General features: G+C 36.1%; 2 protein-coding genes and 1 long non-coding RNA gene across 10 annotated transcripts in view; 2 read left to right on the top strand and 1 right to left on the bottom strand.

The window, feature by feature from the left end:
- The first annotated feature begins 1,358 nt into the window (after positions 1-1,358).
- Positions 1,359-2,860, top strand: LOC129746170 (V-type proton ATPase 21 kDa proteolipid subunit c''-like). 2 transcript variants are annotated; one of them, XM_055739698.1, is made up of 3 exons: positions 1,359-1,467; positions 1,560-2,230; positions 2,291-2,860. In XM_055739698.1, the coding sequence occupies exon 2, from the start codon at positions 1,560-1,562 to the stop codon at positions 2,184-2,186; it is 627 nt and encodes a 208-aa protein (XP_055595673.1). In that variant the 5' UTR covers positions 1,359-1,467; the 3' UTR covers positions 2,187-2,230; positions 2,291-2,860. The 2 variants fall into 2 exon arrangements, with proteins under 2 accessions (XP_055595673.1, XP_055595674.1); XM_055739699.1 differs by having other exon boundaries at positions 2,288-2,860.
- A 2,992-nt stretch (positions 2,861-5,852) lies between these two features.
- On the bottom strand, positions 5,853-6,510 carry LOC129744529 (uncharacterized). The gene is made up of 3 exons (XR_008736935.1): positions 6,362-6,510; positions 6,201-6,289; positions 5,853-6,139 (listed from the first exon to the last, which is right to left on the bottom strand). It is a non-coding gene; the product is annotated as an uncharacterized LOC129744529 (long non-coding RNA).
- Positions 6,511-7,279: 769 nt separating this feature from the next.
- LOC129749200 (mitochondrial carrier protein Rim2-like) overlaps positions 7,280-17,574 on the top strand; it is a 44,009-nt gene continuing 33,714 nt past the window's right edge. For all 7 annotated transcript variants that reach the window (XR_008737956.1, XR_008737955.1, XR_008737952.1 and 4 more), the window contains exon 1: positions 7,280-8,180. Coding sequence is in view for 1 of the 7 variants with exons in the window: in XM_055744126.1 (XP_055600101.1) it covers positions 8,134-8,180 (47 nt within the window). In the remaining 6 variants the exon portion in view is untranslated. The remainder of the gene's footprint in view (positions 8,181-17,574) is intronic.

Raw genomic sequence — 17,574 nt, 5'->3', positions numbered from 1 at the left:
CCATCAAATATTACGAAACGCGTTTAGTTGGCGAGTATAGCAGTTTACGCTTTGTGAATTTCGGATAGAAATTCTAATAAGAATGTGTTACGAAGTGGGAGAGGGGGTCGAAAATTATCGGAAATCGCGTTACGTGGTATTTGAACGGTCCTTAACCCGATCGCGATTTTTAAATTATAGAATAAGGCTGATGTCATGCTGAAGCAACTAGCAACGCAACACAACGCAACGTTCCAATAAGAAAGCGTTGCAACGCATTGGTATGTCATGCTGGCGCGACATGTTGCTTTGAAATTCCCTACAAATCATCACTTCTCTACATCTGATAATGCTTTGAATCGTCTCCTTTCTTTCGGGAGCCATCAAAAACTCATCAAATCACGACCCGGATTGCAAGAATGCCGAAATTTGAACCGACAAATTTCTTGTTTTTTTTGCCGGAACTAAGAATTCATGAAAATTTTCTCACCGATTAAGATATTTTTTAGTTTATTATCACAATTTCGGACAGATATTCGTACTATTGTGCTTAAAACCCGGAATCACTGCTTCAAATCGAGAAAAAACAATATTCCCATTGGATTTCCTACTAGTCGCGCTACAAAACACACTGGCATCAGATTGGTCGCGCTTTACAAAGCGACCAGTATGACAGGTCTGCGCTTTTTCCATGGAGATCAAATGAGAGCTGGTTTGTCGTGTGAACGTTGCGTTGCAGGTTGCGTTGCTAGTTGCTTCAGCATGACATCAGAATTCGATTAAAACAGTACGATGAAGTATCAAGAAGCCTTCTGGCCTTAGGACAAACCAATTTCGAAAAGATTGTGGTGCATCTGATGCTGCCTGTTTTTTGCACTGAATTCGTTGGATGTATTTTTCTGTTCCTATCCGTACACACGCACAAGTGTGCGTGAGAAATGTTAAGTCTTGTCAATGAAACCTAGTCGAAACGGGTCAAAACAAGTAGAAATGGATTGTCAGTTGATCACCTGTCTTTTTCCAATTGACTTCGACCGATTTATACCAGGTCGAAACGAATCCTTCTGCCGAACTGGATTGGTTTCGACTAATTTCTACTTGCTCCATTGAACAACGACCTGACTAGTTTCGACCAAACCATTGGATCGTTGAAACATCTTCCAGTTGATAGAAACCAGTTGAAACCGATTTTTACAAACCATTGAACGAAGCTGTTGCTTACAACTCATTGCGTATTTTTTTCTTGGGTATTCCAAACTCTTATTTTGAACTTTCTTCAGTAGCAGTGTTTTGCTATAAAATCGATCAAACTGAGACAAAAATCGAGCAAAAAACGAAAATGGGTGTAAACAAACGTCAAAATCTCATCGAAATGTCATCGCCATTTCTCAGGCGTATCGCGAAAAGAGGGTCATATGACATCAGGAGATCAAGTGACTGACTGACTGTGTGTAGCTGAGAGAAAAACTTTGGAAAATCCGTAAAAAGGTAAGTTTAGAGGTAGAAAACCTGAATTTTCATCGTTTGCCACCATCTGTTACATATTTACTCCGTTTTCCACGGTATTTGACCGGAAACAGATGCGTTACACACTCGGTTACACCTTCGCTGGCTCACTGGTCTCAGTGTCAACAGTGCTGATCCTGTACCATGTCCTTACGGGCAAGGGCGAGCGGGTCAGTGTCGGCTGGTTCCTAGAGGAAACGTCTCCGTACATGTGGGCGACGCTGGGAATCGGATTTGCTGTGGCTTTGTCTGTGGTTGGAGCGGCCATGGGAATTCATACCACCGGAGTCAGCATCGTCGGAGGAGGTGTCAAGGCTCCCCGTATCAAGACCAAGAACTTGATCTCCGTCATCTTCTGCGAAGCCGTCGCCATCTACGGATTGATCACTGCTATCGTGTTGTCTGGTATGTTGGAAAACTTCTCCTGGTCCACTATCGTAGCCAACGAGAACATCCGGAACAACAACTGGTTCTCCGGTTATGTAATGTTTGGAGCCGGATTGGCCGTCGGATTGGTGAACCTGTTCTGCGGTATTGCCGTTGGAATTGTTGGTTCCGGAGCAGCTTTGGCTGATGCTGCCAATTCAGCCCTGTTCGTCAAGATTCTGATCGTAGAAATCTTCGGATCAGCCATCGGTCTATTCGGTTTGATTGTGGGCATTTACATGACTTCCAAAGTCAAGATGGGAGACAAGGAGTAAATAATTTCCAACTAGTACGATCAATGCATTATCAGCACAAGCAGGTATGATGACTCATATGCATCTCTTGAAAACCATCTATAGCAATTTATAATTTCCAGCAGAAAGTATTTTCAACATCATCTTGAGGAGTCAAAGGATTGTTGCCAGGGATCAGCAACAGTCTTAAAACACAGATAAATTTTCACACCGAAAATGGCCATTCCAAATTCCACAATCTAGTAATAGACATCCAACAACTAGTGTATAATATTCTTAGCAAAAGCTGATAAACTTAGTCGTGTGTGCTTTTTCGGCTTCTTGCAAAAAGAAGGTCCCAAATCTTCTTTCCTAAGGAATTCAGTCTATATAAGTGTACATTGGTAAATATTGTTTTGTTTTCTTATTGAATAAATTTATGTTACTTTCTCTCCGACAAAACAAAGATGATTATGAACGATTTAAATCATGTAAAGGAAAAGGATTCTACAATTTCGACCTGGACTTTTGTTAAGAACTATTGTATAATCTTCATCGAAATAAGTAAATATTTTTTCTTCGATAGGGTTCTTACTGTCCTGGTCGAATTCGGAGTACCTTGGTTCCGATAACTTAAAAACGCCGTTCATTACAAAAACAACAAAAAAGTAGATTCATGTGTAACGAAATAAAGGTATCACACCCACCACCTAGAATTTGTTTTTCACTGTTATGTTTCGATATCCCTAAAATTCCGAAAGTCCTTAAAAAAATCGTTTTCCATCCCTGATATTTGAGTTTTTCAAATTTTTAAATTACTGTTTCGATTAAGTTCGATTTTTAATATTTCTAAAAAGGGTTAAACAAATTTAAGACGTTTTTAAATAAAGGAATTGAAAAAAACGATTCACAATTCCGCAAGCCATTAAGATGTTTTTGACTGTATTACGAAACCCCCAGTTCCACTTTTAAGTACAGCATTCAAAGCATGATTCAAACCATGGCATCTTTAAAATCATGATATGACCAACAATGGAAAGTGATTTATTGACCCTTACAAAAACGTTTAAAAACAACATTTTTAGAAAAACTGAAGCACCTAAATCATATTTTTTATTTTTTTTTTTAGTAATTAATCGCCTTAATCCTTCATTTCATAATTTTTCTTTTGAAAAATTATTTTTAACCATTAGAAACACTCCCTTAGTGCCCAAGGGAAACCACCTAACGTTCCAGTGAGAGACGCTAGCTGTGTTAGACTTGGACTACACGCAGCGAAAAGGTTTTTTATTTCAAAGGAAAGTGCCGCAAAAACAAAGGATTTTTTCCTTTGGTTTTGGGACAAATAAAAATTCTTTTGGTTCAAAAGCATTTTCCTTTGTTTCAAAGAATTTTTCTTTTGAAAAATCTTTGAATCAAAATCTTAATACTTTGAACCAAAAAACTGTTTCATTTGATACAAAGTTGTTTTCGTTCGCCACAATGTAATTTAGATTTAGATTTAAAAAGATTGGTTCATTGAACTTTGATGATACCATGAACCATTTTCCATTTATTCCAATTGGAGGACATATTTCCTGTTGTTTTGAAATTCCTATTAGGAATTTCAAAAAATAAAAAGAAAGAAATTTATATGTTAAATTAATTTTTATTTACAACAGATGAAAGACTTGGCCACAAACTAGTTCACTAAAATCGATCCGGTCTAAATTTTTGTCGACCTGCCCGCTGGATTTGGAGCGGTGTCATCGTGCGCAGCTTTCATCTCGGTTGAGGCATCCAGGGAAACCATCCTTTGGCTCTGGTTCTGTAAAAACGCAATCACTTATAGAAAATCTTCGATATTCACTCTTTAATTAACATACTTACCATACTTCATCCTGAATCCTTTTAATAGATTGTATCACAGCTCGCGGTAAACCATTTCGCGGTATTCGTTTTGGCGGTATGACATTTCGCGTATGAACCTGTTTGGCGGTTTATCATTTGGCGGTTTGTAACACTTGGCGGTTTCTCATTTGGCATATGGCCCTTTTGGCGGTTTGCCTTTCAGCGGTTTGTAACATTACGCGGTCTCCCAATTTGCGAGTAAGACTATTTGGCGGTATGGATAGTTGGCAACTGAGTCACTTCGCGGTCTGTTTCAAATGTTCAAAAGTCCGGATAGATGGATCATAATTACGAGGATTTCCTTACGAGGATTGTCCCTAGCTTTGGGTAAACCTAGAAACACGGGGCCTTCCTAGGTTTTCAGTAAACCTAGGAAAAACGGGGCCGACTCAGAAACGTAGTTCAAAACTAAGAGGCCGCCTCCTCACGCTGCGCGTTCGAACTAGGGTGAAGTATGGTCCTTACGCTTCGCGTTGCGGACCGGGCTAGGGGATTGTCCCTAGCTTTGGGTAAACCTAGAAACACGGGGCCTTCCTAGGTTTTCAGTAAACCTAGGAAAAACGGGACCGTCTCAGAAACGTAGATCAAAACCAAGAGGCCGCCTCCTCACGCTGCGCGTTCGAACTAGAATTATGTTTGTACGCATTACGTCTCGAAACCAGAAAAAAGATTTGTGTACAACATTTGCTCAGTATATATTTCAAATATCTTACCGCGAAATGTTGTATATCGCCAAAAAGACAAACCGCGGAAAGACTCATATCGCAAAATATAAAACCGCCAAACAAGACTATTTGCCAAATGGTAAACCGCCAAATCGACCAAACCGCCAATTGTCATGCCGCGGTTTAGGTCCTTTTGCCAAATGGTAAACCGCCAAAATAGCATACCGCCAAACACTATACCGCTGATGTGAAAACCGCGGACAGAGGTACAACCCTTTTAATATATCTAACTCTGACCTACATTTTCACACGACCGGCCAAACTTGATTCGATTTTTCGGTTTTGTATTCTTCTTGCAAGGCAAATCAAAATATCTTTTGAATCAAAGGCTGGAGTTTTTATTTAAAGGAATCATTTCTTCAAGTTAAAAATATTTTCCTTTGGTTCAAAAAAAGTTGACTTTGTTTTAAAAGAAATAAGCTCAATTAACATTTATTTAGAATCAAAGTATTTGCTTAAATTCAAAATCCAAAAATATTTAGTTCAAATAATTGATTATTTGTTTCAAAAAATATTTTTTTGAATCAAAAACAAAAGTTTTTGGTTCAAATAAAACAGGAGTTAGATTCAAAAAAATGAATGTTTTGAAACAAAATCATTTTTGTTTTGTTTCAAAAGCCTAGTTTTCTCTGCGTGTACATATTCGAAATTTACCTTTTCCTAAAAGCTATCGACCTCCGACTGTAGTTCTTTTTTATTTTTATATTTCCCTTTCTATCTTCTTCTCTTCTATAAAAAAAAAGTGCTAAACTTAAGTAATCAATTGTAAAAAAAAACGAGTGTGGCTCCTTAAAGCTTAAAGGTATGAGCCGTTTCAAATAAATAGCTATAAAAACAACAATTAGAAATGATGCGTGTACATTAAGGGAAAACGTGTACATTTTTCCATATTTTTCACACATCTTCCGACAATGTCCATAAACAATTTTAAATCCTAATTGGATTCAGATTAAGACCCTCTGATCAGAATTGCAGCGATTTACTTACACGCTAACTTTTGGCTACCCCTTAACGAATACTTTTGACCCGTTATTCGATAAGACTGGGAGAACTCCTTTTTACGGATAAAGTCGCTTTACCCTTTAAGGGGTACTCAACCTGATAACGCTTGTAGCGGATGAAAATTACCCCTTATTTCAAATGGTTGCAGCGGGTGATTATTACCCCTTATTTCAAACGCTTGCATTCGTTGGAGCAGGTGCTTCTGGCAAAAATGAAATATGCATGGACAACAATTCAAAATAAACTAAAACAATTTCATATATATCACACGATTTATTTTAACATGCACTAAATTACCATAATCACTAGTCATAACCCGTTCGATAGTTCCTTCGACTTCGACTTTTCTTGTTTGGGTCATCTGGGGCATGATGAAAGCTGGAAAAAATAAAACTTCTATTTAATTGGAAATTCTTTAATAATGTGAGAAAAAACTTACACGACAAGAGTGACTGGGAATCGCATCGTATTCGTGCCTTCTTTTGAAAATTTTCCATGGAGTCCTACATCTTCTGGTTCCAAGACGATCTGTAACGAAAATAATCGATATTTTATTTATATTTTCCTAACTATAATTGAAATGTAAAGTAAAATACTTACCATAATCTCTCTCATCATTACAATATTTACTGGACCAATAACGCTTTGAACTAGATAACGTATGAGACTATTACCCCTTATGAAGGGAGTCGAGCTTTTTGAAATAAGGGGTAATATTAATCCGATAAAATGACCCTTTATTTGACAGATCGTGGAGGTTCTCAATAACGGGTCAATTTTACGCCTTTAAGGGGTAGCCAAAAGTTAGCGTGTAGTATAATCGATGACAAGTCTGCACGTGGAAACTTAAAATACGAAAACAGAAACCTTCCTCTTAATTTTTCCAAAATTAAAAAGTACGCATTGATAAATTTGCTTCTCGCAAATAATTGGTTCATGATATTGATTAATTATAAGAGAAATACAACGGCGTGGCCTTCAACTCATAGTAAAATCGAAAAAGCATGATTGCAGTTTGATTTCTTTCAGTGTAGGCTTCTCAAAACTGGACTGTCTTGAAAAAAAGCTCTATAATATTTTTTTCTTGCGTTAGAAACAGGGATATCAGATTTACAGACTTATTAGGTAACTTTTATGTTTTTAAGGAATATTAAATTTTTTGAACATACATAACTTTTGAAGCATATTTTAAACAATAATAACAAAACATTCTACTCTATATACTTTTAATTTTTACTTTATATTAATGTTAATAATTGTTATCGCTTGGCTAAATTAATACTTCTTATGAGTGAGTTATGATCCAACAAGCAATTAATCTTAATAAAAGAATTCTTTAAAATTATCAATGCTTGAAAAACTTTAATGTTTGTAATAAATACCGGATTTTAATCGCAATAATAATCAATTTGCCATTCCGAAGAGTTTTTAAGGTTTCCAATAAATCTGGTTTCACTGGCTGACCAGAAAGCAAAATCGAGTTCGTGTTTTTCTCGTTCGCATTCGTGAAAAAGTTCAGTCTTCGACCGACCATCAACCAATCTAGACGCAAACGTTTTCCGTACGAGTTCTGTGAACGTGAAGTGATTTTCCAAAACAAAAATTTACCCTACCTAAGTGATAGTAGAAAAAAAAACAGTGATATAAAAAGACACTGATTGATGCCTAGTTGTGCAATAAGTAAACAGTGCGCTATCAGTGGGTGTCCTGCGTCGTCGCCGCCAGCGAGAAGGATTTTCAAATAAATTGCTGAACACGGATCGGAACTAGTTTCAGTTTCAATCTGCACCCAGTGCACTTAGCGCTACTTAACCTCACTCATTTTGTGACTGGATTGCGAAATAGGAAAATACATCGGTTTAGCGAAGAAAAAGCGGTAGATTTGTGGGAAGGGAATATCCCCGGCTGGTAATAGATTGGGTTGATATTTTTACGGAATTTGTAATTACCGAAGAGCTGATTGATAACGATTACATCACCGTGAAGAGAGCTGCTCTCGCAGCGGGAGTGGAGCGCTAGTGCTTCGCCCTCGGTTGGTCGTGGGGAACGAAATTTCGGAAGCTCTCGGTTAGAAGTTTTCACGGGAATCGTGAAAACCGTGATTTCGAGTGGCTTTAGCGTACCAAAAGTAAACAGTCTGCTGTGCAAGGACGAAACGAAGTCGTAAAAATTTCCCGTAAAAAGGATCATAAAATTTCGGAAAAATATACGCACATAAACACTGAAGTGGGTACAATCGGTTGGTGTGGAAGTGAATCGAAAACAGGTTAAAAAGTTGGCCTCGCAAGTGTGTATTAGTACGGGTTTGTTGGAAAAAGTTTTACACGGTTAAACGGGGTATCATAAATAAATCGGAACAATCGAGGCAAGTTATGTCGCAGCGCGATCGGGAAACATTCATTCATCTCTTCGCCGGAGGGTAAGTACCTAGAATAAAGCTATTTCAGATTGCCTGCATTAATCAGGGATTGCCTAAATATTCATTAAAAATTTCGAGACAATCCCGGTCAGGCCCGGATGCTCGAGCTCTGTAAAGATTGTCCAAATTTATCCTAGGTTAATGCACATCATTTGCAACTTCAGTTTTAATAAGTTCTGATTTGACTGTTAAAAATCGAATTTCATCAAAATTAACATCGTTTATTCGTATGACGATAACTTCGATAAAAAATATCAATTTAAAGTGCTAGAAATAGCATTGAAAAAAAAAACTGTTTCTTAAGCTTTATTAAATAAAAAAAAACAATTGCCGAGTACCTGAATTTTTTTTTTAAGTTTTATTAACGACACTTTACCATCAGTACCTGAATTCTTCAAGCAACATTTAATAGAATCTGTAGTTAATTTGGTACTTCGTAATTTGAAAATCAAAATAGCTACACAGTTCTGTATTTCTGGATCTCAAGAGCTTTTGAAACGATTAATCGGTCACTTCAAATAAATGTATTGATAAGAATCGGTATGCGTGGCTCAGTTCGTAAGTATGTATGTATGTATGTATGTATAATCCATCCAACGACCCCCTGAGCTGGCAGGTATGTTATGCAAAAGAGCCAATATTAATCCGTTTGATTAAAATTGTTCAATCGCGGGTGCTGGTGGTGTTAGCTCTATTGAAATTCCAGCAACCCATTTCAGAATGGCAACTGCACATCCCGAGGCTACTTTCATTGCCAATAAGCCCCGCCCAATCATAGCCGCATGACCAAATGGGTCATGTAATTATGATTAGTCTTTCCATCTTTTATTGTTGACATATCCAGGAACTTCATAAATACAGGGTTGCTAGCGAACCGGGAAAACCGGGAATACCGGGAAAAACTTTGGAATTTCATCTCGTCACCGGGAAACCGGGAAAAAACCGGGAATTTCGGCACCTCACCGGAAAAATTGTCATGCTTGAGATTTTTTCACGGAATTTCAAAAATATTTTCAAAATTGTTTCTAAATTTATGAATAATTTTTGACAGTCTTGATATAGATTTATCTCAAAAACGCTCATTTTCGTTTATTACATTCAACAAATTGCGGGGCAATTTGAGATCTCCCCAAGTGTGCTTACACTCACAAGCATAACTCCAATGTTATAAATTAAATAATTGAACTATTATCGATAAAACTAACTACAGTTGAACCTGGATAAGTGAGAGTCCAAAAGACTGAACATTTTTTCTCGTTTATATGTCTTATGTAAAAATTGTATCGAAAAGAACTCCTGTCAATATCTAAGGTCATAGGTCTTTACCTGATACAGAATAATATCTTACATTCAAACGATTGAAATCAGGCCCTGTCTTATACACGGTTTTCTATATTTTTACGAATCTTTAGTCAAATCACTAGGGCACTACTAAAGTTATTCATTGTTTTGTATCGAAAAAAAAAAAACAATTTTATCTAAAACATGTCTTTGGATTTGCATAAAAAGTATAACTGCATCCAGAAAATAACTAAATATTTTCCTGCAATCTTTTAAGTTTTGAAAGACAAATCTCCATTCAAGTTGACAAGCTGATTTGATATTATGTTTCGATGTATTTTTTTAATATTTCTTTGTAAACTATACTTTTTTTCTAGAACTCTATAAAAATTTTAGAAAATTTCACAGTGGCTGAAAAATGCTACATTATAGTTTCAATATCAATTGATCTCGATTTTTTTCAACTATTGAAATTATGGAGCAAAACAACGAATAGATGTAAATTTTGTTAGATTCGTTTAAAAAAAAACAACAATATTGACAACCTATTAATTTGATACGAAAAGACTGCGTGTTAAAAGACGCCAAAGTATTCATTATTTCTACCCGGCTAACAAGTTTTGGGGTATAATTGTTATAAATTTGAGGCCCTTTACAATAAATTTTTTTATCACCATGATTTATATTAAAAAAACGAGTATATTGAATGGGAAAATCATCATTTATAACCGGGAAAATACCGTGCAAAAACCGGGAAAAACTTTGGAATTTAAAAACGAAAAATCGCTAGCAACCCTGTAAATATAATTGCCAAATTATATGAACTTAGCACCCTAATACGTCCAATAAAAGATGGACATGTATTTAGTTTATGATTTCAATTGTAATTACTATTATGTTATAGATAAAGATAAATAATATGGACAAAAAATTTTTTTTTAAAAATTGAATAATGGTAAGAAGAGTTGGAAACTGGAAAATAGTTGTCATATATTGCTGGAATAAAACCATGATTAATAAAACATTTGTATTTATGTATGTACTGTATCCACCTTTGATTAAATGAGCAATAGTGTTCAAATCCCCTGAAAAATTTCACGCCAAATAAATAAAGACAATGTATAAGTTTGGAATCACGTTGAAGAAAACAAACCGCAGAAATCCTTTTAAAACCCTTGAGGAAAAAAACTAATGAAACTGAAAAGCAAATATCATTGGTAAAGTTCGATTTGGTCAAATGTAAGAAAAAGAGAAGAATATATGAAATATTGATGTTCACATGCTTATCTATTTTCCTGCAGCTGAAAATCAAAATAGTCAATAAACAGGAGAATCATACCATGATGCGCCTTACCCACTTTATATGATTGTTTATATTATGATAAATATAATAATAATAGGGAATATAATCATATGGAATATAATAATAAGATTAAGGATAACATATTTTTATCAGTCAAAATTTGATGAATATAGTTATAAATGCATATGAGGCCCTTAGAAGCAATGGGGTATACGTGACAAACTGATCGATTTTGAGTTAGTAATGCCAAACGATTTTTGAACTTTAAAACTATATTTAGTGATTTTTGTTGATTTTTTGAATTTCATATAAATGCTTTTACGTTTGTTTAAAAAATAAACAGAATCGAAAAATATTTGGAAAGTGACCAAAAACAAAAACTTAAAAGCGTGTTTTCTCGGAATTAGTTTTTATGCACTTATACCCCTTTGGTACAAAGGACCTCCGGTATTCTGTAGATTCAGAGGTGTTCCCGTATCCTAGACTGTAATGGGTCACGGGTTAATAACTGTTCAATGTGTTACAAGGCAAGGTAAAGGTAGTAGTATTCGCCTCCCCAATGCTCTAGTAAGTGTGCATTTGCGGTTTATGAATTTCGAAGGCTTATTCTTAAATCAAGCATTTTACAAGAACTAGAGGCTTTCCTGTTCCTGTTAACAATAATTCTTTCTCGTTTCAACGCTTTTTGGTAGATTAGTCTATTGTTCGGTTAGACTTGAAATTCAATTAAGGTAGTCGAAGAAAGATGTTACGATTTTGAAAAACAATAATATAAAGGCAGTCCAGGAAGATAATATTGGGAATTAAAAATAGGAGTGTTATTTCTTTCAACCGAAACAGATTGAGGCAAGTTGCTCTGAGAAGATGTTCAGAGTTAGCGATGAGGCTTTAGAGGAACAGCATTGTCATTAGTAGTATGGTCTTGTTTGGTCATTTATCAATTATTCTATTGTTCGTTTGACGTAGATTTTTTTGCAATTGCTGCAGTGATAAACACCTTTTAATGGAGATTCTGTTTTATGGTATCCCAGTTGTAAATATTATTACAGAGTAGCCACGCATTTGTTTTGAATCTCTAAAGACTTACTCATTTGTTAATATTTTTATACGCCAATCTATGCTAATCTCAAGAGAAAACTATCATGGGCTCAAAGTTTTTGAATCGAGTAAGGTTAGGTGACAGGTAGGGCCCAACATAACACTATTCACTGTGACAACAAACCTCAGCCCAACAAAGGCTACCATTTGTTGCTCACTTCACATGACACAATACTACTCACTGTGACAACAAAACTCGGCCCTATAAAGGCTACTATTTGTTGCTCACTTCACATGACACACCGTGACAACAAAACTCAGCGCTACAAAGGCTACTATTTGTTGCTCACTTCACACGATATAATACTTTTCATTGTGACAACAAACGTCAGCCCTACAAAGGCTACTATTTGTTGCTCACTTCACATGACACAATACTACTCACTGTGACAAAAAAATTCAAACATTGCTCATTTCACATGACACAATATTACTCACTGTGACAACAAAACTCAGCCCTACAAAGGCTACTATTTGTTGCTCACTTCAGACAACACAATACTACTTAATATCACGACGAATCCAGCAAACAAACCAAACCAAAGCTACTATTTGTTGCTCACTTCACATGACACAGTGTTACACATTTACACATTATACAACTGATATAAAATACCCTCGCTCGCAATACGGCTCATTGGCAAGCCCAGTCCTGGTTCGCCAGGGTTTGACTTGTCAGAGAGCAACCGTCGTTTAAATGAGACACATTCTTAATCCGCCCGTTGTATTGCGGTCTCCTCCCAATCCTGCCCATTTCATTTACCTAGCTTTCCCCCGCGGTGAGTAATTTTGGCCTCAAAAGGGCCGTGTGATTTCTCATAAAGCTGCCGCATGAAAAAAAAAAATAAATAAATAAATGTATGAAAAAAGTGATGAATCGTTTTGTATTTTTTTTTGACGTTGACAGCATTTGCAATTGTTTTAAATGATTTTTAACTAAAAATAAAAATTCATGAAATGAAGGGTAAAACTTTGTACGCGTTTGTCTCGAAACAGTAATGTTGGCGCATTCGCCTTATTACAAAATTCGATACCGAATGGACTTTAAAACCTATACATGTTAGAATAGATTATTTTGTTCATAATACCATTTCAAATATATAAAGAATACTCTCAACAACACTAGTGAATGACGTGGAGGAAACTGAAAGCAAAATTTAAAAAAAATATTGAAAGAAAAAAGCTGTTCGAAATTTGAAAATATGCAATATCAACATTAAACGATTACATGTGGATATATAAATGACGACTGGGCATTACACGATTCGTTGTCGATTGTATTTCTGGTGCACAGCTGAAATAAAATATTAGATTTGAGAAAAAAAAAAGATTCAGCAAACCTGTTGAGTGCCACGCATTTCACGGGGTGCAGATTATCCGCGACCATCCATGCGATAACTATAACTAAAAAAAACACTCTAACTTCCCGTGTTGTTTTCTCATATACTTTAAGCATGCTGTCAAAAAATTGAAAAGTCAAACACAAAAAATTAAAATATCTTGTATTATAGTGCCATTAAACTGTGATATCCTACAATAAATGATTAGTTATATGAAATTTGAACTTTGATTCAAAGGGGATTTATACGAACACGCACTGCAATTTAAAATGCCTGTATGCAACCCAACAGCAATGAGCTTGAAAAGATCAACTTGTTTAAATTTCACGTAAATACTTGTAATATTATGTTTTGTTTTTAATCTATCTTTGCAATTTTGTAATGTTCATCTAGTCATATACCGAAGTTATTTTTGACGAACTTTTTAGCATGGTTTATTGTTCGATGTAATAATATTGATAAATGACGTAAAATATTGCATTGTTTAGTTGCCCATTAGATTTACAAAAATCATTTACATCAACCCTATTACTTCAACATTACAGTTTTCTATTTTCTTATTCATATTGATGTATCATTATTTGAGATTGTTAGTTTGTAATAACTGTCAACTTAAACAAAGACTTTTCGTGTATGTTGACTTGTACACAAGATTGTATGGAACATATACTATATTATCGAAATATTTCAAAGTGTGAAATGTTTCGTGCCTTTCTTTCAAAAATTAGACAGTTATGCTGAAAGCGAATGGAATTTTCTATCTCTTTCTACAACGGTAGCATATCACTCGGATTAACACTAATGGGTGTGTCAGGGTTGCCCAAACACTGAATTGAAAAAAAAAAAATTAAAAAAATTTTTTGTTGTTATGTTGCTGTTAACAATCTAAACTTAGTTTTGCTTGTCCTTAAAGTTCAGCTAAAATTTCGACAAATACAAATTTACCTTCTTCATTTAAAAATATCTTTTGAAAGTTTCATAAGACAAGCATAAAAAATACATCATCCAATAAAAAAAATGGTTTTAGAGGTTTCACTATTTCAGGTTACATTTAAAGGTATAATCGATAGTGAACTAAACTTAAGTTAAAATTACAATATGAAAAAAAAAACATAAAAATATTTATTTTGAATTTGAGAACTGCTGTAGGAAAGAATGAAAGTGCCAGCTGGATCGGAAGGAGCGTCTATATGGGATAGAATTAACGTGAAACACTGTCTGGTTTGTAAAGTGTGATCAAGTTGGCTAGTTATAGTCTGTTTCACTTTTCAATGAAACAGAAAACAAAAACCCTTAGACGCATCGTCCAGCTATGAACATAACTCTTGAGAAAATAAATTTGAATACTTATCTTCGGGTTAACTGGTAGCTTCTGATTCACGACGCAGGTCAATTTTTTCACAGCCATTCTTCATACACTTGTAGGAACCTTTTCAGACATGTATAGTTCTTTCGTATGAGCGAGACGGGAGAAAGGTGAATAGATAACGTTTGCGTGCATCTAGGGGGAATGACAAGAGAGAGACAGCAACATTCGCGTCAGCAACTAGTACAAACTTTTCGTGGGACAATCTAAATTCGGATTTTTATTTTATCAAATTTTAAGCACTGGAGGGACTTTTCCGATAAAACCAAACACTATTCTAGTAAAGCACCACAAACTACACTACACTATTATATTCAACTCGAAAAGACACTAGGAATTCTTCCAAAAAACGATGACTAGAGGGGACCCGAAAAAAACGCGCGTTAGGTCAAGGTTCAACTTTTCACCCCCCTCATGCGTGGCCCAGTTCGTAAGTGGTTCAAAAATCATTTGAATAACAGAATGTAACAAAACAAAATTTGGTTCATACAGATATGTATAGAGCAAATAACTAAGGTGTTCCACAAGGTAGTGTGTTGGGTCCATTGTCATTTATACCGTACATCAATGACATGAAAAAAGCTTACAGTACGGTCGTCTAGAATTATTTGCGGATGATGATTCAGTCTACTATTTTGGCGTGGTAATGATTTGAAGCTCTTTATATTATGTGTATAAAGCACCAAACCGAATAGTAACAGTAGGACTAACGACGCATTTTTACTAGCGAAATTCCTGTCATTCACAGGTTTAATTTTCTTTTTTCAGTCCAGTAGGCGATTTTAATGTAGTAAAGGGTGATACGGACAAAATTTGGTCAATATAAACTTACGTATTTCTTTCAATTTTGCATTTATTTAAAAAACCTAAACACCCCTCATTTTGAAGGTGTGTGTGCGTAGAATGTTGCTCCTATTCCTATTTTGATTTTGGAATTCACTCTTCAGTTGTCAAAATGTCGTCCAAGGAAGAAGATCAGCGTATCAAAATTTTGATCGCGCATCGCGAAAATCCGAGCTACTCGCACGCAAAGTTGGCAAAATCGCTAAAAGTTGCCAAATCAACCGTTACAAATGTAATTCAAGTGTTTTGGGAACGTTTGTCGACAGCCAGGAAGTCTGGATCGGGGGGAAATCGGGAACCGGAAGCCGCTGAGACGCCAAAGAGAGTTGCCGGTAGTTTCAAGTGAACCCCCTAACCTCTCTCTCCGAGATGCCGCAAGTAAGCTGGGTGTATCTTCTACAACCGTGCATCGAGAAAAAAAACGAGCCGGACTATCGACTTACAAGATGATAGTGACTCCAAATCACGATGATAAACAAAATATGACGGCCAAAGCGCGATCCCGGAGGCTGTACACGAAGTTTGACTGCATGGTAATTTACGACGAAAGCTACGTCAAAGCCGACTACGAGCAGCTTTCGGGACAGGAGTTTTATACGGCAAAAGGAAGGGGAAAGGTAGCAGATATTTTCAAGCACATGAAACTGTCAAAGTTCGCGAAGAAATATCTGGTTTGGCAAGCCATCTGTACCTGTGGCTTGAAAAGCAAGCATTTTCATAGCTTCCGGGACTGTCAACCAAGAAATTTACGTGAAAGAGTGTTTGAATAAACGTCTGCCGCCTTTCCTGAAGAAACACGGTTGTTCCGTACTGTTTTGGCCGGATTTGGCATCTTGCATTACGGTAAAAAGGCCATGGAGTGGTACGCAGCCAACAACGTGCAGGTGCTTCTCAAGGACAAGAACCCTCCCAAAACGCCAGAGCTCCGCCCAATTGAGAAATACTGGGCTATTGTCAAGCGGAACCTAACGAAGACCAAAAAACCTGCTAAGGACGAGCACCAGTTCAAGGCAAACTGGCTTTCTGCGGCGCAGAAGGTGGACAAGGTGGCTGTACAAAATCTGATGGCAGGGGTTAAGCGTAAGGCCTGGCAATTCGGATTTGGAAAAGCGGAAGCCTAACTGAATATGTTTCCTGAATTTTATACTAATTAAACTTGAAAAAGAAATTGATTTTGATTTTTTAAATAAACGATTTCAACGATTTTCACGCGTTTTCCCTTGACAAAATTTTGACCGTATCACCCTCTAGTATGCACTTTTGACGCAGCTTAAAGGGTCTTTTTCACTTTTTGGAATGCCCAAGATCTCAAATTTTGAAACGTATAGTAGATAAATGGTCAACATCTCAACGCTCTATGTAACTTAACCAATGTTATTTGGTGAAATTCGACCCAGGGAATTGACAGTTACAGCTATTTGAGTTTAGAGTACTGCCTTTTTTATTTATCTTGGACTTCAAAGTATTAAGAAGCTTGATCTTTGTAGCTTAAAATATTTTTTTTTTGATAAGTTTAATTGAAATGCGGTGTTTGGTTGATCGAATTTCGTTTTTAAAATGTTTCATCCTTAGATATTGACAAAACACTTTTAAAGTAAATGAAGTGAACATCAAATCTTAAGTTCTTCCTGAGTCGATGTCCTGCCAGTTGTACCGGATAAGTTGATCGAAGTCGCGAATAACATAAAAATGTTAAAACGACTAATTGAAACAAACAAAAAAATTTTAAAATCTTTCTTTACATTTTACTGGAAATACTTTTTTGTTAGAACCAAAGTCACGATTAACAGTGTACCCGTTTCCAACATCACGACACAACTACAATGACGACAGTAATGTCGGCTCGCGGGACCAACAAACTTGTTTTCATTCGCCCAACCAAAGTTTGCTGCATGAGCAGCATGGCAGGGGGATGTTGTGCGTGCGTACGTGTCCCAAGTCACGTACTTTTACTACATGGATAAACAGGGGCTTTTCTTTAGGATTTGGCACCCCACTTTACGACCAATTTTGCGCTAAATACAATGAAATTGAGACAGAAATCGGAATACTTACCCTTTTGTTTCCATACAAGTTGATCAATATTATGACAATTTATGAATTTGATGGAATACCTTCAATAAAAAAATACTAGTTTCCTTTTAAAATCTTATCAGGGTCGCC

This window comes from Uranotaenia lowii, chromosome 2, assembly GCF_029784155.1.
Source record: "Uranotaenia lowii strain MFRU-FL chromosome 2, ASM2978415v1, whole genome shotgun sequence".
In the NCBI taxonomy this organism is placed as follows: Eukaryota; Metazoa; Arthropoda; class Insecta; order Diptera; family Culicidae; genus Uranotaenia; species Uranotaenia lowii.
The sequence above is the reverse complement of the archived record's forward strand: the minus strand, read 5'-3'. Positions and strand labels throughout refer to the sequence as shown.

Bases quoted from the DNA above. Each gene is read 5' to 3' on its own strand.
- LOC129746170 (XM_055739698.1), top strand. From the start codon at position 1,560: ATGCGTTACACACTCGGTTACACCTTCGCTGGCTCACTGGTCTCAGTG.